This window comes from Periophthalmus magnuspinnatus, chromosome 11, assembly GCF_009829125.3.
Source record: "Periophthalmus magnuspinnatus isolate fPerMag1 chromosome 11, fPerMag1.2.pri, whole genome shotgun sequence".
Lineage (NCBI taxonomy): Eukaryota > Metazoa > Chordata > Actinopteri > Gobiiformes > Gobiidae > Periophthalmus > Periophthalmus magnuspinnatus.
Window position 1 is genome coordinate 7,975,547 of NC_047136.2, and position 20,742 is coordinate 7,996,288.

A 20,742-nucleotide genomic window follows, 5' to 3' on the forward strand; every position below is an offset into this window, starting at 1 on the left:
ATAAGAAAGACATTAAAATCACAATGCAACAAATCAAAACATACATAATGACAAATAATCATCATAAAATTAACATTAAAGGAGAAAAAAGCAGAATAAAAAAATAAAAATCTTTCAGTCATATGCACAGCCAAACAGAACTGTTTTGAGCCTGGATTTAAACATTGTCAAAGTAGAGGCCTGTCTCCCATTTCAGGAAGATTGTTCCAGGTTTTAGCTGCATAAAACTGAAACGCTGATTCCCCATGTTTAGTCCTGACTCTGGGCACCAGGAGGAGGTGGGTCCCTGAAGGCCTTAGTTCATATGGCACTAAGAGATATACTTTGGTGCTAGGCCATGGAGAGACTTGTTCACAAGCAGAGCTGTTTTAAAGTCTATTCTCTGAGCCACAGGAAGCCAGAGACCTGAGCACAGGACTTATGTGCTTGTACTTCCATGTTCCAGTCAGGACTCGAGCAGCAGTGTTCTGGATGTACTGCAGCTGTCTTAACCCTCGTTTGGAGAGGCCAATGATCAGGCCTTTACAGTAGTCCAATCTACTGTAGACAAATGCATGGATAAGTCTCTCTAAGTCTGGCTTCGACAGTATACCTTTGATTTTTGCAATGTTTTTTAGATGGTAGAAAGCTGAAGATGTTATTGATTTGATGAGTCCATTATTGCCCCTCACCACATTTCTAGTCTGATTTGAAGGATTAGAAAGAGAGATGGGAGATGACTGCTAACACTTTCTCCATGTATCTGTGGGCCAGTGGACTATAACCAGTCTTGTCTGAGTTGAGCTGGAGAAAGTTGTTTTGCATCCACACACTGATCTGTTGGATGCAGTGGTAAAGTGAATCCACTGGTCCATATTTACCTGCTGCCAGTCAGACATAGATCTGAGTGTCATCTGCATAGCTGTGATATGACACACTATTGCTGCATATTAACTGGTCTAATGGCAGCATGTAGAGATTGAACAACAGGGGTCCCAAGATTGACCCTTGGGGCACCCCACAGGTCAGGGACATTTTATCTGAGACCCATTTCCCAATTTCAACAAAGTACTCCCTGTTTTCTAGAATGTGAATGCAATTTATTCTGTAGCTTAATAATTAGGATAGAATGACTTGTTTTAACCACAGCATTACTATAAGATTTGAGAAATTTCCCCACATTTTTTTTAAATTTTAGAACTTAAATGATGTGACGAGAGAGAACTGATTATTTACGCATTGTGTTTGTTTGTGGTTTATTCTGTCTAAAAATTCTATTTCCTTCCTGTGGATAATAAAGCCATTGACGTTAGTGAAACGGACACACAAAATCAAATTAAACATGCTCTCATGCTGTTTTGAGGTTTGGGCTTTATTCAGTGGACTCATGTCTCAAATGACTCAGTGGAACAGTTCAATATAGCAGATAACAGACTTTCAGGCCATGACTGATGTTATTATGCAGTAATTGCCTGTGTAGACCTATAATCCCTGTCTACTGTATTATATATCTGCTTTAGGATATCTGGTATTTATTAATAAAAACACACTTCTTCTTGATTGAGGTCATCCATGAACAGCAACAGGTTTGTTATATTTATTATTAAAAGGAAAAACAACTGTTTTGTAATTGGTATTAAAGATATGCCATCTTATTACTCTATGTTCCAGAAATGCCTGCCATAAACCAAAGATAAGAGTTATGGTGGTCAGGGAGTATCAAATAAACAGATGAAAACACAAAGTGGTGTGCACTACAGAAATACATGTCATAAGACCAAGGTTTAGCTGCAGGCCCACTCTTAAGAAAAAAAATCATAATTTCCATGTTCATTCTCATTTTAATAATGCATTATGATTTTCATACCAAATTTCCAGAAAATGTGCCTTTAAAAAAGTAGAACATGTCAACAAAATATTAAAATAAATACTATACAACTACTTATTAATGTGCTGTTTAACTATCATTTCTAAGTACTGAAATTGTTTACATTTTCAAGTACAGATAACAGTAACAAAGTGGGACAGCTGAGAGATGTTGCGAAAACAGTGACATGTGATTGCCTGAGTCTGCCCTTTGACCTAGTGTCACCACTGAGAACTGGCCAATGACATATGTTTATATCTACTTACCATAAAATAACTTACAAAATAACTTTTATTTTCTAGTATTAGTGTGTAAGATCTAGATATGAGGTCTTTTGTTTACCTTATGAACCAAAACTTTCCATGGATATGACAGCAAGTTGCTTAAAAGTCAATTACCGGTAGGTTACATAGCAATGCCTAGTGTAACAGAAGAAAAAATATAGTATTCATTATCAAACTTTTAATTATGTCTTTTTTAAATTGTACTTTATTTTTTATTGCATTAAACATATGCTAATCAATAGCAAACTAAAATAATTACAGAAATAAGCAAATGATTTGTTTAAATATAATTAGGCGAATGAAATGAGCAAATAATATATAGCCTACTGAGTAAAATCAACAAAAAAATCTTTAAAATGCAGCACAGGTGCATGATGATTTATATATATTGTCAAGATGAAGCACGTGTATATTGTCTTGTGTAACCTATAAGCCGATAGACCTTTAATAGATCCATGCAATAGACCTATTGCAGTGTCTGGGTTGAATGAATGAATGAGTTTGTGACAATAGTCTAGTAGTTGAGTTAGTTGTCTACCACCAGAATTGTGAACCATTCATCAAAATATTCACAATTTTACGCTGTCCCATCAATCAGTACATTTCTTGTACTGGTTGATTGAGGGAGTTGCCATCTACGGAGGTTCATGGTTATGTAACCTGAATAAACATCCACTGCAGGCTGTAAGACATTCGGAAATACATATTTGGTATGGTCTAGGCGACGCTCTCTTCTGATTGGTTGAAATGAGCGCTGGCCCCGCCCCCGGGCCGTTAGATTACCTTTTCCTCTTCGTGCCTCTCTCACTTCATTTCCGCTCCTCCTGTAGAGAGAGAAGTCACAATCAAACCGTCCTCCTTCTAAACATATGGCCAAAACAGCCGCCTTTCTTTCTTTCGTCGTTGTGTCCACTACTCTTTAAAAATTCCGCCGAAAAAGAGAAGACGATTTTCCAAAACATTCAAGCCGTTATCTCACGTAAGTACAATGGACTTCTTGAGAGGAATTCCTTGGACTGAATCAAACGGGCGATAACATGGCGGGCTGGTCTTTCTGCCTTCTTGCCGCACATGACTGACTGATTCATTGTATTCTCTGACAAAATTCTCAGCCATACGTTGATTTTCACACAATCTTCTTGTTTGCTGTGGGTTGTTAAGATAGCCAAGACAAAATGTGTGTTATATTTTCGTCCTTAATGTACTAAATTTAATCGAAGCGTTACAGACATTGCGACGTGCGGTCGATACTCTGCCAAGACCTCATCAGCCATAATGCTCGTGGCTGTTGCCGCATTTACTCATTGCCATCGTATTCTATGTTTGCGGTTTATGATATTTGTGTTAACAAGCCCTCCAGGTTTTACTCCGCTGACGCTGTTAAATATTAATATCGCATTAGTCAACTTTGACGCTGCTAGTACTGCGCATGCGTATTTCTATTTTGACAGGTTACAGCTTCCTTTTGAGATCTGTAACTCATTAATTTTGACTTACAAGACTGTAAAGCCTTTGTTTAGATGTCCTTTTATCTACAGCTCGGTTTAATCATGTGAAATAACGTAGTGTGACCTTTATTTTATGTTCATGTATGTGTTATTATATTTGATTCTCTTGTTCCCAGGGCTCCCCCATTACAGCACCAGTGTATGAGCGCTTCTCGGAGGGCCTAGGGGCGGCCCTTTACCGGGAGCACTTTGACTTCAACGCTGAGCCACCTTGGGATCCTAGCTGATAGCGGGACAGGTCCATCTCCTGACTTGTCCATGTGAGTATCCTATTTTTGTTCTCAACTCCCTGGGATTCTTCTTAAAGTCTGGGGGTAAAAACGAATTAACAAGGACATAGTAATTCTATATACATGTCAGTTTGTATTTGTTACTGTTGACTATAAACACAAGGCAAAAATAATAGGCAGGTTGCTTGAAACCATGTTCCAGTTAGAGAAAATTTGAATAATTTTATGAAGGACAAAATATTCAGTACTTAAATGCATTTATCAAATACACAATATTTGTATTTGTAAGGGCTTTTATTTTATATCACGTTCACCCTCTGAGCTCACTCTATTGTCTTTTTCAGTTTGTTGCATACCGGCAGGACCCATTGGCTCAGTCGTGACCCTTTGATTTGTTATCTTTTCCTATGATTGTTGGCTTTGCGGAATACGGTTGAGATGAAAGGACTCACAGACAACCCCAGCTACATCATTGAACTAATGGAGGGGGGAGTGACACTTGAAGATGTCATTGATGGACACATCTACGAGCAAGCTTTGGTCAGTTCATACACTGTCTGGTCAAGGCGTTACTTGCACCAAATACTCATTCAGTGTTGTGATTTCATTGTAGGCTGAGAAGAATGCGTTTGTAGTGGCGGACATTGGTGCCCTAATGCGACAGCATGTGTGCTGGCAAAGCACTGTGCCATATCTACAGCCATACTTTCCAGTCAAGTGCAACAGCAATCCTTTAGTGATTGAGGTGTTGGCTTCTTTGGGACTTGGCTTTGTATGTGCTAACAAGGTATCGAAAGCTTATCTTTTTTGTACCCTGTTAATCCTGTTACAGAACAACTTATTTTATTATTACATAACAGTCACTGTTAGTTGTTTGTTTGCATACTGACGTGAGATTAATAAAAATTATCAGTTCAGTACTTTGCACAGTTAATTATGATTTGTATATATTCTTCAGGGTGAAGTGAACTTGGTATTGGAGAATGGTGTCCCACCAGAGAATATTATTCTATCTGGTGTTTGCAAGCAGCTGGCCCACATCAAACATGCAGCCAAGAACAACGTACAGCTCCTTGTTTGTGAAAATGAAACCGAATTGGCCAAGATTTCTCGACTCCATCCTGGTGCAAAGTAAGACAAATGATCTCTTAAAGGATTTGAACTCTTTTTTTTGTGTGTGTGTGGCGTGTGTTTGTGTAAATGCGTAATTTGTTCACCTTCTGTAGATTACTGGTGCAGTTGACTACAGACGCTCATGCAGCAGAAACCAGCATGGCTTTTGGTTCTTCTTTGAAGAGCTGTCGCCATCTTTTAGAAGCAGCGAAGGAACTGGGTGTCCAGGTGGTTGGGGTCACATTTCATATTCCCACCTCATGCCAAGATGCACAGGAGGCCTACACCCATGCGCTGTCTGACGCCCGCTGTGTGTTTGACATGGGGGTCAGTAGTTTTCTCCTCACTGTTGTGTTTTTTAATTGAAACCTTTTCACTATAATAAAGGGAATTATATATTTTTAATATAGTGCTATGCTTTAATTCAAATTACAATTTTTGATTTCTTATTGTGTGTAGGAGGAGCTTGGCTTCAGCATGGACATCCTGGACATTGGTGGAGGTTTCAGTGGTTCTGAGTTTCAGCTCAAACAGGTACTATTCCTATTGCATAGATGTAATGTAGTAGCTGTGTAGTAACACAAACAATGGGTACAAACAGGATTGTTACCATTACTTGAATCCCATGAATGGCATTCATTTTGTGACTTGTGAATTATATTTAGAACTTGGATTAATTGTCATTCTTGTGCAGGTTGAGTCTACAATTAGGCCGCTATTGGATGCTTACTTTCCTCCACTGTCTGGGGTGCAAGTGCTTGCCGAGCCAGGCAGTTTTTATGTTGCTTCTGCTTTAAGTCTGGCAGTTAATGTCATTGGCAAAAAGTTAGCAACTTCTCCCTGGGATGGTCTAGCTCAAGGTATGTGTCATCTCTTTCAACAAATAGAACGGTTGTATTACTGATCTAACCCAATGCACTTTTTCCAGGAGAGAATGATAATACAGAGTTCCTGTATTATATGAATGAAGGTGTTTATGGTTCATTCAGCCCGAAGCTGCTGGGAAACACAATTGCTGCCCCAACTGTGCACAAGGTTAGTAGGTCTCCACCCAGGAGAGATAACTTTCATTCAAGGCTAAATTATCAATCTCAGGCCACCCTCTGGAACAAGTACTAAGTGTCAGGTCATGCTTTGTAGCTATTTTGGGAAGTGAGGTCAGAGTTTGGAAAAGTTTATGAAAAGTGCAGTTCATAACCTTTACAAAGAACAGTAGTTTTAACACAAAGCCTTGTCATAACAGACATACAAAACAGACAATCCAGTGTTACCAGATCATAGCATTGGAATAAACTATGGGCTTTAATTTAAGTCTGGTTATTGTATAATATCAATAATATATTTATCCAACTTGAAGCATTCACCGTGTGCTGAAGAAGCAGTGTATCCCTCCAGCCTGTGGGGCCCCTCTCTGGACCAGTTAGACCAAGTGGTGGAGCGCTGCTTGCTGCCTGAGCTGTTTGTGGGGGACTGGCTCATCTTCTCCAACATGGGCGCCTTTGGTTTGGATGACTCCACCTGGCTGTCCAGCTCTTCTCAGCTGCCTGTGTTCTACACAGTGTCCATCTCTGACTGGTATGTATACATGAGTCATCAAGAGTTTTAACATGGGTCAAGGGCAGAGGTGGCTCTAGAAGCCAAAATTGTACACTAGAATGGTACTTGAAAAGTCTTGCAGGCTAAGAAGGAATCCATATTGATCATAGTGAATCTGCTAATTAAAAAAATGATTAATATTGTTACAGATAACTAGTTATATGTGTAATGATAAAATTACTCTTTTAGTACAAAGTTTCTCAAGTAAAATGACTATACGCATCAGTCAAGAAGAGTTTTCTTTTTGTAGGTTTTGACTACTTTTTTTTTTTTCTTTTTTGCTGCACACAGGGATGACCTGCAGGAGGCTGGTGTTTCGTTGGACAATGCCAAGATGTTCACCATGCACCAGTACAGTGCGTAAATGCGGCTTACTACCCCTGTCCTGTCTAATGTTGCACAGACCTCCATCACAAGAGGGGTCAACGTGGTGTTTTTAGGACGAGGGTCACAAAGTGGTCAACATTCCAACCACCTCGGAAAGTGTTATGTCATACAAATTCCTCACTAATTGAACTTAGAAGTAAATTATCCATTTACAGAATGTGGTACCTCAAGAATATATAATTTTACTCCTTTCCTCTGATTTACTTCTTGTTGTAGATATAACCTTCTCAAAACATGCAACAAAATGGATGACTCTTTAGAGATGGTATTTTTTGTTTCCTATCTCAGATTCAGTTTACAATGTGCACAATTAATTTAAACCAATTGCTTTAATTATTAACTGTTTTACAGTCTTGTAAACCCTGTCTTGAACACATCAGTTTTGTCTAGATTTTTTGAAGCGTTAGATGAAGTGTCTTCATACAGCAGACCCTATTTGCATTGTATAAAAGTTAATGCATTTCATAATTTATTTGTTGTTGCATTTGACCTCTTTGCAATATATTTATTTGATAGTTTTGATGACCAATTTCTTCAGAACTAGAGATATTTAGGCCAGGTGTTGTACTGTGGCCCTACAGTGTTCCTGAATCCTGACAGAATGTGTTATTTAAAAACTATATGAATTAAAGGTATTGTAATTGACATTTGTGGCCGCTGCCTCTCCATTTATTTGTAAGGCATGAAGGATAATTTATAGGAGTCAGTAGTAATTTATTCAAATCCAATCTGCTTTTGTCAGAAATTGTAAGTAAAATAAAATATCCTGCTGCAATGCTACAATCATTGAATTAGATTGGTCTGAAGGGAAAAAAGTGCATCCATTGAACCTGGAAAAAAAGCATGTGGCTTAATTGGTACATTAACCAAAAACGTCAAGCTGTACGCACCCATTTGCACTGCCTCATCTTTCCTCATGCCTTCCAATTGTAATGAGGGAGGAAAGGTTTATGTAATGCAATATTCTGTTTAGAAACATCTACAGCTTCTTTAAATCCTGTCCTTGTGTGACTAAATACTGATGTATTAATGACTTGCTCAAAGGCACTAATGGACCATACCCGGTTTTGACTGTAAATTGTACTTGTTAAAGTAATAATTGATAATTTAATACATTTCTGACTGAAACAATTTGCTTGATGTTTGTGTCATTTTGATAACCTCTAAAACGGATTCAGTTGTTCTGTGTGGGTTTAATTGTAATTCTACGCTAAGGTATTTTGATGCAGCGGTAAACAGTTAGTTGTAACCCTTTAGCCGTTGGCGTACAATATCCCTGATTTCAATATAGATGTGTGGCAATTATTATTCTATTAAAAAAAATCATAAAAGTTATTTTAATTTTATTTGATTTAGTTTTTGCGCACTTAGCTTGGTTTGCCGCAAAAAATGCAGAAAAACTCAATCCACAAACGTTTCGAGGTTAAAAATGTGGTATCAATTAGCACGTATCTGTTGAAATACTTTTTGATTTTAATTTAGAGCCAATCAAAATTGTGTACTGATGTCATTGGACAATAAAATGGCATGATATGACGTCATTGGCGAAGCCACGCCCATTTAGCTCGTTTACTCGACAGCTCATTGGCTAGCTCCATTCTTGTCTCACGTGACTGCTGAAAATGGGTTGGCTGGCCACGCCCCCATGCCAACTTTTTGATGGAGTATGATAGCCATTTAATTAACAACTACTTCAGTTAATAAACTTTCAAGGTATCGCAGAAATAAGTAACCTGAACTCTACTTGAACAAAAACTGACAATGTTTATTGGAGATAAAACGACATTTAGCGTCTTTAAGTAAAAGAGTTCCCATTGGTCAGTTCAGAGCAGTATGCAAATTAGACACCATACGTCATATCCTGAACTTGAGCGCCATTTTTTTTCTCTTTAGTGGAAGAAAGGGACAAAAGCTGGAGCCGAAATAACTAGCATAAAGACTAGGTTTGCATTTTTAGTGTTTATTCTTCATAAGTTTATGTGTGCTGCCGTGCGCTCAGTGGCGTGGGAGCGTTTTAATGAGTGTGTGTGAGCTCCACCGGCAGTAGGCGCAGCCATCGACGCACACACACAGGGAAACGGTAAGCAGTCACATCGGCGGAGGAGACAGCGGCCACTATCAACTATACTGCTGGATTTGGACGAGGTAAATATGCTGAGTGCTGTGGGCATCCTCAGATTAAAGACAACAACGTCACATCCTTCCGATCATCGTACATGTGTGTAAAATATGGGGCTTTATTGAAGCACAGATCGATGAGGATGGACAGTGTGTTGTGGAAAGGTGACCGCACTGTTCCCTGCAGTAGCCTACTTAAACTAATCCAACTTTTATCATATTTTTTGATGACAGATTTCTGTCGGATGAGCATCAGGCCTTTCATAGCTCTCGGTGACCCCAAATGTCCTCTGCACATATTTTTTTTGTTTTTGTTTTTTTAGACATAAACGTGCCTTTAAAAAAACCAAAAACAATTTGAGTACGTCCGCCCAGGGATGGACTAATTTAATACATATTTTTATACTAGGGAATCAGCTACATGCTTAATATAGATCTCAGTACCACAATGACTAAAACATACAAACACGCCTGTCTTCTTTAACATCCCCGTGTTTTTATTACACTATAATCTTTAGTATAGATACTGCTCAATTGAATGCCTACTTACTACACTAATTCATATTTCAATTAGAATTGGGGTATAATTTTTAAAAATGCATGAAGAGTATTTTGTCATAAAGCAAAAATACAGATCAAATGAACAAGAGTAGTTAAATGAATGATTCCTCAATGGTTTAGTCAACAAAAAAATCATAGCTCTCCACTATGAAATTCTGTTATGTTTTGCAGCTCATTCCCCACTCTTTCTGGAGGAAACATGTATCAACTCCCAGTTACAAGTGTGGACAAAATTCGGAAGGCACGGAGATCTGTTAAAAAGGTTCTTGGTGATATTGGCCTTGCGGACTGTCAGGAATATCTCAAGGTACACAACTTTTTTCAAGTCTCGCTTGCACATTGTAGGTACAGATTTTCTATTTTAAATTTATGAACATTGGTGCCTTATTATTGTGTGCTTGTACTAGGTTGCTCCTTTGGTGCCTTGTCATGCCTTGGTCTGATTTCGCCCAAAGTTGTTCAAATTATTATGTTGTCCAAAATGTATTCCTCTGTAGGGATGACTCCCTAGTCTTCCCATGAAAAAATGTGGTCATTTTTATTACATATGTTTTTTTTTTCTGTTCTCTATCCTGTATCTTTAGAGATGCATGCACATAGAAATACATGTGGCACATAAATTGGAATGAAATGTGACATAAAGTAATGTTATACCATTATCTTACAGAATCTTAATGAAAACTCAGAGAAAAATTCAGATGAAGAAGAGGCATTTGAAGACACAGAGTGGGTTGATCTCACAGAAGGATTCAATGGAAGAATGGAAAAGCGGGTAGGTTTTGCACATAGATTGAAATAGACAAATTGTTCATGGCATTAAGAATGCATTTTTTTTTTTTTTTTTTTAGTGGCCTTACCGTTCTCGGAATCTGTGTTGTGCCATGTGCAAGTACTCTACACAAAATCTCTACAACTTCAGGAGCCATGTCTCAAGATGTCATTCCTTTATGCAGTCCCTTTGTTCTCTGGCCGTTTGCAATCACTGCACCTTCACTGGCCACCCCAAGGTCCTCCGAAAACATGCATACCTCTTTCATGGTCAAACTCTAAAAGACTCACCACAAACAGTGGAAAGTGCTGTCACTCACCGTGCAAATGAGAGGTATAACTGTCAGAGATGCGGATTCCCAACCTCTTTAATATTTACACTGAAGAAGCATATTATTCTGAAGCATCTTGGGAAAATGGCTGAGAAATATATAGGATACAGATATATAAACCAGGGAGGGAAAACTTTAAAGATATACTGCTGCAAAGTGTGTAAAGGAAACACTGGCACCTTGGACCAAATGCTACATCACATGTTAGTTTCACCAACACACTATAATGTTAGCACACAAGTGCAATCTTATATTTATGAGAACAAGAACTATGCCCCCAAACCAACAGTCAATGGGAATGGAGGAATATTTCTCACACTTCCAAATATTATTTCAAAAGCACAGCAACAGCAACCTCAGCTGTTAAACACTAACACTTTGGTAATACCATCCAACGGACAGCCTGCAGGAACTGTATTGACTCTGCAAGGAACTCCGAATAGTGCTACTCTAATATGTGCCCCGGGAAGTAACCAGGCCTTTTTGCCCCCCCAAGCCTCTGCTCTGGTGCAGTTAGCTAGTGCTGAAGCTAAAGGCTTGCTTCAGCCAGGTGCCACCATAACTCTGCAAGGTACTTTGCCACAAGGGCAGTCCATCCAAATTCCCACTGTCTCCAATGTGGCCATCAAGTCAGCAGCATTACCTCTGGTTCAAGCTCCTGCTCAACCAAAACCTGTTCATCAACCACAGCCCATACTACTTGCTTCTGGACTGCAACCCAACGGGACAGCTCTTGCTACAACTGCTGTAAAGCCTGCAGTAACTACACATGCAACAGCTTCAAATCCACCTACCCTACAGGGTACAATGTTAACTTCACAATCTCTGCTGAGTCACCTAATACCAACTGGTAACAGGGTGAATGGCATGCCAACATATACATTTGCACCACTGCAGGTCACATTGCCTGCATCCCAAAGCACATCCACACCTCTTCAGCCCATCGAGCAATCAAACAATTCACAAGTAAAGAAATGGATTACCTGTCCCCACTGCAATGAACTGTTCCCTTCGAATGTTTTCGATATGCACACAGAGGTAGTGCATCATGTCAAATCTACTCCAGACAAGTCCGAACATCTGGTTGCTCGAGCACCCTTTCTGAAGAAAATGGCAGATAAATCCATGAAATGTCTAACGTGCAAGATTCTGGTCACTGAGACTACCATCTTCCAGCATCTGCTGCATGGTTTGAATTGTGTGTCTTGCCCATCTGTGTTTTTCTCAATCAAACAGCTAGCTGAACATGTCAAGCAACATAATCCAACAAGCAAAACCTACAGTGATTTCCTTAAGCTCAATTGCAAAATATACAGTCAAAGTCCAGGGGTACTTTCATTTCCGCACTTTGATGTACAGACAACTGGACCAAAAGAAGTCCTTGGAGATAATGAGGTTCATCTGGCCCTTATCACAAGTACAAGCGAACACATGTATTTCAAATTAAAACCGTGCATCAAATCCAGCCCCAGCACTGGGACTGTTAAAGTCAGCAGCACCTATTGTCCCTTTTGTGATGAAAAGTCTCCCAGTGAAGCTAAACACCTCCAGCATCTCAAACAGAAACATTTTGTAGCACCAACGATTCATGCCATTCTTCAGACTGAGGCCTTCAAGTGCATTTACTGCAACGGCGTGTACACGGGGAAGGTGACACAACAGGCTGTAATGCTTCACATTCAGCGCTGCCGTTGTTCCCCCAAGCAGCCACAGCTTTCCAAACCTGCACCAGAACTCTCCAGAACAACCGTGAGTATAACAAGAGCTGCTCCTGGAAAAACTGCTCAACAGCTGACCAAATCACCTGGGCTATACTTCCTTCAAGTACCACAGGGGATGACAATTAAACAAGCTTTAGCACCTGCCAGTAAAAATCCAGACGTGCAGCTTAAGACCCCAGAGGAGGTGCAGTCCCAAAAAAGAATTGAGGCGGCTTTGAAGGCAGTGATGGAGGCCAACAAACGAGAAAGGGAGGAGAGGGCTGCGAAGCGCCAAAAGCTGGATCATGAAAGATCAGATCGGCACAAGCTAAAGCTGGAACCACATGTGCAGGAAAAGCCTTCTCCAGAACCTCAGATCAACCCCGCTGTGAAGCTGGTCTTGGAACCTACACCATTCGAGCGCCACAGTGAAGAGGAACGGCGACAGTTTTGTACCAAATATTTCAACTGTAACCCATATGCGACAAAAGCAGAGACTGAGGAGCTGTGCAAAAGGCTGTCCTTCTCAAAATCAGAGCTGGCGGCCATTTTTAGTTGCCGCCGTACCAAGTGTATGAAGGCTTTAAAGAACAATAGAGCAGCTATACTCCTTGGCTTTAATATGGCTGAGCTGAACAAAATCAAACACAACCTGGACATTCCCGAACAGAAGCCCCCAGAAATCTCTGACCAAACTGAACAGGACACTGATGAGGACCTCATGAAGGACCAGAATGAGGAACAGACAAAGTCACCTGAGCAGCCCAAGTCACCTGAGCAGCCCATGGAAACAGAACAACCGCTATCAGAAGAGGAAAGAGATTTAAAAAAATAAATGGCCTTTTATGTCTGTTTGTTACTCAGTAAAGCATAGAACTGTGCCACATTTTACCTTTCATATAGATAATAGTATATTGCACATAATTCCGACTATGGTGTTTTTAGTTTTTCCCACATAAATTCTTGATTTCTTTTTTTTTCTGTCAACATTGGATATCTAAGGGTACAGGGTACAACCTCACCCGACCATGGAATCTCAACTAAAGCACTGATTCCTGCTGCTGCACTTTTTAATTAAATTAACTTGTATTTGTGTTTCCTTTTTCAAATCTAGGATAGCAACATCGTCTTAGTTTCTTTGAATTTTTACCTTTACACCATTAATGTGCTTTGGATTGGTATTGCCACTTCCTCCTCTAACATTGAAAAACATTACAGGGGGTATCTAGTCAGTGTGTTTGAATACGATGACTGTGCCATGCTAAAGGCCATAAGAATGTAACATTATTAAAGCAGTTCATGAGTGTCTGGTTACTGCATTTCTCTGACCATGTTGTTTGCATGACATTATTAAGTCAATTACTGTTATAAAGATGTTGTAAAGTGTGCATTTTCAGTGTCTTATCAAGAAGTACTATAGATAGAAAGTGTTTTAAATTCCTGAGATATCTTATTGTCCTCCCACATGTTTTGTACTATATTTCTTACTCAAATCTATTTCATAAAACATTGCTATGTTAAAACCTGGTTAAGGCAAATGTGTATGGTTAAATAAAATTGTTTTGTAAAATGCAAATGACCCAGAGTAAATGCATTTAAAATGGGTGGTAGCAGGTCTGTCATGCGAGAGCGCTAAAGCTGAGAAGTCATTTTTCTACTTGTAGGCAAAATTACTGAAAAAATATCTAAATTTGTGGTGCATGAAGCACATCAAAGTATTGTGTTTACAAGTTAAGCTTTGATAGTGAATTGACCCATGTTTTATCATTTTAAAACTTGGGATAAAAGAAGAAAATTACGTTACTAGTAGTTGATTTATTTTACTTTTTTGCTAAATACATGAAATAACATGATTGCAGTTTAACCGATAATCAGTTGGGAAGAACACTTCAAAAATGTTTAGTTACAAAATACCAGAATTAAAATGTATTTTGTAACTTATTCCGTTACATTACAATACCTGAACAACTTTAAATGATAGGACTAAAAACAACTTAGTTTCACTGTTTGCTATGCATTTCCTTTCACTAATTGATGAAAAAAAATCACATCTGCACTTGCTACAAGTGTTTTCTATATTTCTCACTAGTTACGTGCAGTTTGAAGCCTACATTTTGGGATCAAGTACTGCAATGTATTCCTTTGATTTTAGGAAAGTAACTGTATTCTGGTGTGTACATGTGTTCAGTTACTTCCCAACATTTTCAATAATACAAATAAAAACATTAACAGAAGATAAAACTTGCAAGACCTAAAAGAAAAATTTGCAGAACCATTCTATTATAATCTATATTTGGAGTTGGTCTAGAAGAGAGGGCCCACTGTAGCCATTAGTTTCAATGCTATAGAGTTTGTTGAGATACTCTGTTGGAAGTCCATTTTCTTCTGCCCCCAAACAGATGACCTGAAATCAGAATCAGAAAAGGTTTTATTGCAATTATCAGGAAACAAAATTCACAAAACTAGGAGGACTTCAGCAATATAGTGCAACATAAAGCTAATATTGACAGGAGAGTGTAAACCATGATAAAAAAGAAAACGTACATAAACAAGAAGTTAGAATAAAAAAAGACCGACTAAATATAGATACAAATTTTAAACCATGAACAACAGAAAAATTAAACAAAAACTAAACTTGAAAGTGCAAATAGATGAAGCATTGTTGAAGAGTAGCATATGGAATCAGATATACTTATTCCAGATTAACCAAACATAGGCCATTGTAAAGAACAGCCTTATTACAATGGGCAATAATGTAAAATATAGACTCTTAATTTATCTGTCCTGAGGCACCTTAGGTCACAGAGGTAAATCCTCAAATCAAGTGTGACTCAGATGCACCCATTTGTAAAGCATTCTTGATTTAAATGTGCTTCTCATGTAGTACACCAAGCAAATGCTAGGTCTTTACCTTTTTATATTGGGGTGAAGGGAGACCTGCATGAAAATTATTCATCTGGTACGTCCTGCAATGTTTTGGCCCATGCTCAGTCTCCACAGACACCTCCAGGGGTGAATACATCCCCTTTGACACCCCTTCTTGCCTATTGGAGCGAGACGTTATTAACCACATTTAATGAAGACACAACATGATTCACAACATCTGTGACCAAACCATGTATGTCTCACTTGTCCAGTGTTAACAGATCTCTGTTGCTTATGGTCCAGATCACTCCCCAGATTTCAGCACCAGGACAGTATTCGATGGTGGCTGCCCCTCCATGCCAAGAGGATGACACATCATTCCCCCAGTAACCAAATTTGAGTTTATAATCCTGTGCACAAGATGACAATGAGCAGACTCAATAACACAGGAGACATGATCAGTGCTCAGCTTAAATGTTATGTGTGACGACAATCATATTTAAATAATTTGTGTAATAATATATATACTTCTTTGTTTGTTTCCATTTCATTTTATTTCTTTTCTGCTTTCATAAAACAGTGTGTCAGACTCAAATGGCAAAACTAAAACATAGCCATTAAATAGTTTGTCTTGCACAGGGTGGTGGACCCCATTTCAAAAGCTTACACAGCTTCTTAGGGTGTACATGTTTTTCAGTGTCACTTATATACTGGCATACATATGTAAACAGAAATATGTGTACAATACAGACTTGTATATGTCTGTATGCTTGAGTGTGTAAATGTGCATGTGTGTATGCATGTGCCTTTTACAACATTGACCATTGTGAAAAATAAAACTGAATTGGAAAAAAAAATGGATTTCCGCCAAAATCCAGTGTGAAGTTCAAATAGATGTCCTTTACGTTGAAGTTAATTGTAGTTATATATGTGATATTTACCTTGAGTCGTCCAGTTAAATAAAATGTTGCTGAGGGATTGTTATATTGAAGTCTTCGCTTTAACAAATTGCTACCAAACGCAAAGTACAAAAAATGTCCGTCATCATTACTAGACATTTTCTCAGAGACAGGAGCGAGTTCAGACCTGTCAAAATAATTATTTATTAACAATGATCAGCTGCGGGTTATTAGTAAAGTAGGAGCGCTCAGGGTGCATTTAACCGGTAAAACATTAAAACTGTACAACGTTTACAACATATTACATCAACAGAGTGTGCGTCCGGTGTCAACATGGAACAAATACGGATAAAATCTACTCCTGGGTGCAAGGTGCAAACTAACAATGGACGACTTCCGGTTATTGACTGTACAGACCGGAAGTGCTTTCATTTAAACACAAACCACAACGAATTTAAAGGAGCCGATTGGCAGACTCTTTACTGTTGTACATTTGTGTCAAAGTAAAAAATAAATCTGTTGGCTGTCTGTAGAACTCCACTACTGTAAAAAAAAAAAGAAAAAAAAGCCCTCAGTCCTGTACACAGACGCAGGGTTAAACAGTTCAACTTTACACTGCTGCCGGGGCCTTGTACTCACAGCAGGCTGGGTCTTGTTGTGGCAGCTGCTCGATTCAATATTTGGATCATGCATAGTCCTAAAGTTCAAGTTACATAATTTGTAAACTGTATGTATCATTATACTGACACTGCATTCTCCAACACTGGACATTTTACACTAGATTGGAAGCCAGTTGAAGATTAGTTTAGAGACGGTTCCAGGTTAATAATTCAATGACGTGTATCGCTCCCCTCATTAGCGACTTTAGGAGGGCCAGGCTTTAAAAATAATACAACCTGAGCTTATAGAACAAGTTTGGTGAGAAGTTTCTCTCCAACAAGAAAAAAATATTTTGAAGTGACTGAGAACATGTTACATAATGTCACACCATTTTTTTTTTTTTTAGACAAATGGCTTAAAGCAGGGGTGTCCAAACTTTTTTCATGAAGGGCCGCATATAAAATCACAGACAAAGCCGAGGGCCGACTGAGGGCCATAGACTGGTCGCCAATACAGTGAATACTTCAAATGTGTGTTATTATTACAAGTTAGACTGAACCACTAGACCTTTATTCATGCTTACATCCTCAATGGGACACATTAAATATTTGATAAGGGCTTGTTAAAGCAGATTTTCAGAAATATACAGTAAAAAGTACTGTTTAAAGAAATACAGGCTAATTCACCTGGAAGCTTGAGAGCCAAGAAAAATTGGTCTGAGGGCCGCATTTGGCCCCCGGGCCGCAGTTTGGACATGCCTGGCTTAAAGGAAGATGGTTTGGGACAAGTACAGATTTCATATAAATTTATATTTAGTAATCAGTCCAAATATTATTTTCTAAAAAGGGTATAGAGACAAATATATGAGTAAGGCTTTATTGAGCTGTTTGATATAAACAGTAAACAAATGGATAAAGAAAAATTGTGTAGCATTAACACACGACCTCAACATCATTTTCATTGTGAGGACTTTAATGTACAAAACAATTAAATTCACAAAACCTTGTCTCTGCAAAATATAACAAAAATCCTGTACACACAGCAGTATGAGTGGCTCATCTCCTTGGACCTCCTCTGCCTCGACCGCGGCCTCTTCCACGGCCCCGACCCCTGCCTCGGCCACGGCCTGCCACTAAAAACACAAAAAATAGCAATGGTGAAGTGTGCCATCTACAGATGAGAGGGGGAAAAAAAATTAAGGTGGTGAAATTTGGCCTTTGTTTAGAATACACAAAAACACCAAAACATTTTCTAACATTAAAAAAAAATGCACAAAAACATTTTCCTGCTAGTATGTATTTGCAAAATTATAATAAGGCAAATAAATGCTAATTTACAAGGTTTAGTTCTTAGAAGTTTTATAACTATTACATCCCAGGCACTCACTACAAAGCAGTCGTCAGTAGATGCCATTGACAGACACAAAACTCACTTGTGGTAAAAAAAAAAAAAATAATTGGCGTACAAATAGACTATGGATAAAGTGGCATTTCAAGATTATTCAAACTTCACCTGCATCTGCAGGTCAAATGCTTTTGCAGCTCAGTTTTTTTCTATACTTTTCCCAAGTAGAGTTGTGTGTGTGAGTTCTATGTGTTGCTCAGACTGTATAGATCTTATATCACATGGTCAATGGTGTTGCTCCAAAACAGTTTATTTTGCATTTACAGTGTTTGACTCACTCCAGTGGGTGAGTAATGTGTGGTATTCTTCTGCCAGACAGCAGTCATGTAGGTAGCTTCTAGATGCAATGTAAGAATACAACAAGGTCTGGATAGCTGATTGTAAAGGGTTTTTGGTCCTTGAAGCTTTGAATGTGTGGACTATAGGTTTAACAGTTGTATTTGTTTAATATAGCTAAATCACCCACCTGCTTCCCTCTTCTTGGACTTGATTTTAGGCTCAATGTCAACGAGCAAGGTGTCCAGTGGCAGACTGTCCGGCAGAATAAAATATCGAATATTGTTGCCACGGATACTAAGTGATTCCAGTTGAGTCGGCTCCCGGTTTTTTAGGGTCATTTTGACAGCCTTCAAATGGGTGTTCATACTCACGTCAACACCTTTAAAAACAAGTGGAAAAATATCATAAGTATACGTGCAAAACAGGAAGGCTTCCCTGAAATAAAATCACATTATCCTGATGAATCAAATGATTCATGATTAATATAGTTTTTGAATTATGACTTTGTTTGGTGGGACTTTACCTGTGGTAAATATTTCTCATAGTTTTACATCAATTAAGTGGCAGTTTGTGAAGAAAAATACAAAACAAAAACGTAAAATACAGGATGTAGCAGTGAGTTCTGAAACAGAATCCCTCTATGTCATCAACAGTCATTAATTCCATCCAAAATCCAGAGACAATTTACACAGAAAGAAGGCATGTTTTTGACTGTTTTAATTATTTAACAAAATAAAGATGCCATTATTTATTTTTATTAGTCTGATCATAACCGTTTAATTTAGACAAGTTTTTGCCCTTGATTGCAAGGTAAGGTTGTGGTATCTCTATCATTGCAGAGATATGTCATATCTGCTACCTGTTTCCAACCAGGCAGTAAAATTATTACAAAAGACTAGGCAACATTTTTAGTAAAATCATAACTATAATCATGTTTACTATGTTTTAGAGAAATTAGTAGTCTAACCCATCATATGCACTCTAAAGGTTTTGATGAACATGACACTACAAATAATATTTAAATAAATAAAATATTATACAGTTTGTCTGTTTAAACATTTAAACAGAAACTATGATGTAACCTGAAGCACAATTGATGCAGAATTAAGGGAGCAGTCATTTGTGTCCAAATCAGGGCTTAATTGTTTGCTGGTCCAGTAAATATACCTGAGATTATAGCAAATACAAAATTTCAATAAAATATAGTTTTGAATGGGCAAGTGTCCTCCAAAGAAGACACTGAAACCCATGAATGGACAGTTTAAAATGTTGTCACGTGAACACTGCCAGTATTGTGCATTTGTGCCCGTTTTAACAAATAATACATTTAGATTACTCTTCCTGTAACCAGACTAAAATTAGTCAGACAAGAAATGTAGTTCAGTTTGAGAATGAAAATTTCGTTTAAAATTGATAATAATTTGCATCCATCTTGCACTTAGATTGAGCACACACACACAGCAGTAACGCCAATAATTTAGATAATGAACTGATATGAATGGTAGTTTGGCCTATATTTCACATTCAGAACTTACCTGTGATGGTGCCATGGACCTGTGTGCCATTTTTAAGCTCAATGGTAACTGTCTCGTGACTGAGTTTCATCAAAAACCTGTAAATTACAAAAAAAACAAACAAAAAAACAACAACATTTAGCATTTATTGTAGACTTACTCGTGAATTTCTGTGTTATCATGAATTTGTAAATTTGCAATGCATAGCAACACACATGAGAATAGCTAACGTTAGCCACCCAACAGCTACTTTAGAGACCGATACACCAAAACAAAGACGCCTCATTCATTCGAACAAGCTGAAGGCACAAATCTTTATTCTTTAGCAGATTGATGTTTAGTGCAGCTTGTGTAATGTTCATGTATTACTTTGCCAAAAGAAATTGTTTTGTTTGAATCATATTACGTTAATACACTGATTTTAGGTTAGTTCCGATTCATTCGTTCCCGCCTGATCTTTAAACATCCAACTCCATCCAAACGCATCGCAAAATCTATCATATTTTTGTGCATCATTCTTAACAACTAGGATCCCAACAAATCTACTTACCGAACTAGTTTCATGGTGGTGATGGACTAAAGACAAATCCTCCACCGAAAGAGAAAAATTGCAGCTCTCCTGTAGTTCACAGGCCGCTGTTGTTGGTTGTACGTTTTTGTCGCCGAAAAATGACGTCAGTCAAACAGCGCCATCCCATCAGCGCCGCAAACCATGGACCTGATCTACTGCTGCAAACA

General features: G+C 38.3%; 4 protein-coding genes across 5 annotated transcripts in view; 2 read left to right on the forward strand and 2 right to left on the reverse strand.

Annotated features, from left to right (window-relative positions):
• The window catches only part of adnp2b (ADNP homeobox 2b), a 177,797-nt gene extending 163,781 nt beyond the window's left edge, over positions 1-14,016 (forward strand). The window contains exons 1-4 of one of the 2 annotated variants that reach the window (XM_033975632.2): positions 8,793-9,109; positions 9,815-9,950; positions 10,311-10,415; positions 10,492-14,016. In XM_033975632.2, the coding sequence (XP_033831523.1) occupies positions 9,843-9,950; positions 10,311-10,415; positions 10,492-13,278 (3,000 nt within the window). In that variant the 5' untranslated portion in view covers positions 8,793-9,109; positions 9,815-9,842 and the 3' untranslated portion in view covers positions 13,279-14,016. Of the gene's footprint in view, positions 1-8,792; positions 9,110-9,814; positions 9,951-10,310; positions 10,416-10,491 lie in introns of those variants that run through there. The other variant, XM_055225418.1, reaches the window with a different exon arrangement.
• On the forward strand, positions 2,926-8,095 carry azin1b (antizyme inhibitor 1b). The gene is made up of 11 exons (XM_033974868.2): positions 2,926-3,109; positions 3,755-3,898; positions 4,213-4,408; positions 4,482-4,655; positions 4,827-4,999; positions 5,095-5,308; positions 5,441-5,515; positions 5,676-5,841; positions 5,910-6,016; positions 6,339-6,556; positions 6,869-8,095. The coding sequence occupies exons 3-11, from the start codon at positions 4,307-4,309 to the stop codon at positions 6,939-6,941; spliced, it is 1,302 nt and encodes a 433-aa protein (XP_033830759.1). The 5' UTR covers positions 2,926-3,109; positions 3,755-3,898; positions 4,213-4,306; the 3' UTR covers positions 6,942-8,095.
• Positions 14,017-14,617: 601 nt separating the features above from the next.
• ggcta (gamma-glutamylcyclotransferase a) lies at positions 14,618-16,410 on the reverse strand. The gene is made up of 4 exons (XM_033975633.2): positions 16,250-16,410; positions 15,573-15,718; positions 15,355-15,487; positions 14,618-14,847 (listed from the first exon to the last, which is right to left on the reverse strand). The coding sequence occupies exons 1-4, from the start codon at positions 16,364-16,366 to the stop codon at positions 14,731-14,733; spliced, it is 513 nt and encodes a 170-aa protein (XP_033831524.1). The 5' UTR covers positions 16,367-16,410; the 3' UTR covers positions 14,618-14,730.
• Positions 16,411-17,761: 1,351 nt separating this feature from the next.
• snrpd1 (small nuclear ribonucleoprotein D1 polypeptide) lies at positions 17,762-20,692 on the reverse strand. Its single transcript, XM_033975634.2, has 4 exons — positions 20,555-20,692; positions 20,026-20,102; positions 18,678-18,869; positions 17,762-17,939 (listed from the first exon to the last, which is right to left on the reverse strand). Exons 1-4 carry the CDS (start codon positions 20,566-20,568, stop codon positions 17,863-17,865), a joined length of 360 nt encoding a protein of 119 aa, XP_033831525.1. The 5' UTR covers positions 20,569-20,692; the 3' UTR covers positions 17,762-17,862.
• Between the last annotated feature and the right edge of the window lie 50 nt (positions 20,693-20,742).

Excerpts from the sequence above, each read along its gene's own strand:
- azin1b (XM_033974868.2), top strand. The coding sequence starts at position 4,307 with ATGAAAGGACTCACAGACAACCCCAGCTACATCATTGAACTAATGGAG. Across the intron at positions 4,656-4,826 it reads GCTTTGTATGTGCTAACAAG|GGTGAAGTGAACTTGGTATT; the intron begins GTATCGAAAGCT and ends TATATTCTTCAG. Across the intron at positions 6,557-6,868 it reads ACAGTGTCCATCTCTGACTG|GGATGACCTGCAGGAGGCTG; the intron begins GTATGTATACAT and ends TGCTGCACACAG.
- ggcta (XM_033975633.2), bottom strand. The coding sequence starts at position 16,366 with ATGTCTAGTAATGATGACGGACATTTTTTGTACTTTGCGTTTGGTAGC. Across the intron at positions 15,719-16,249 it reads ATTTAACTGGACGACTCAAG|GATTATAAACTCAAATTTGG; the intron begins GTAAATATCACA and ends TCTTGTGCACAG. Across the intron at positions 15,488-15,572 it reads GATCTGTTAACACTGGACAA|GCAAGAAGGGGTGTCAAAGG; the intron begins GTGAGACATACA and ends TCGCTCCAATAG.
- snrpd1 (XM_033975634.2), bottom strand. Across the intron at positions 18,870-20,025 it reads GGTCCATGGCACCATCACAG|GTGTTGACGTGAGTATGAAC; the intron begins GTAAGTTCTGAA and ends TTGTTTTTAAAG. Across the intron at positions 17,940-18,677 it reads GTCCAAGAAGAGGGAAGCAG|TGGCAGGCCGTGGCCGAGGC; the intron begins GTGGGTGATTTA and ends TTGTGTTTTTAG.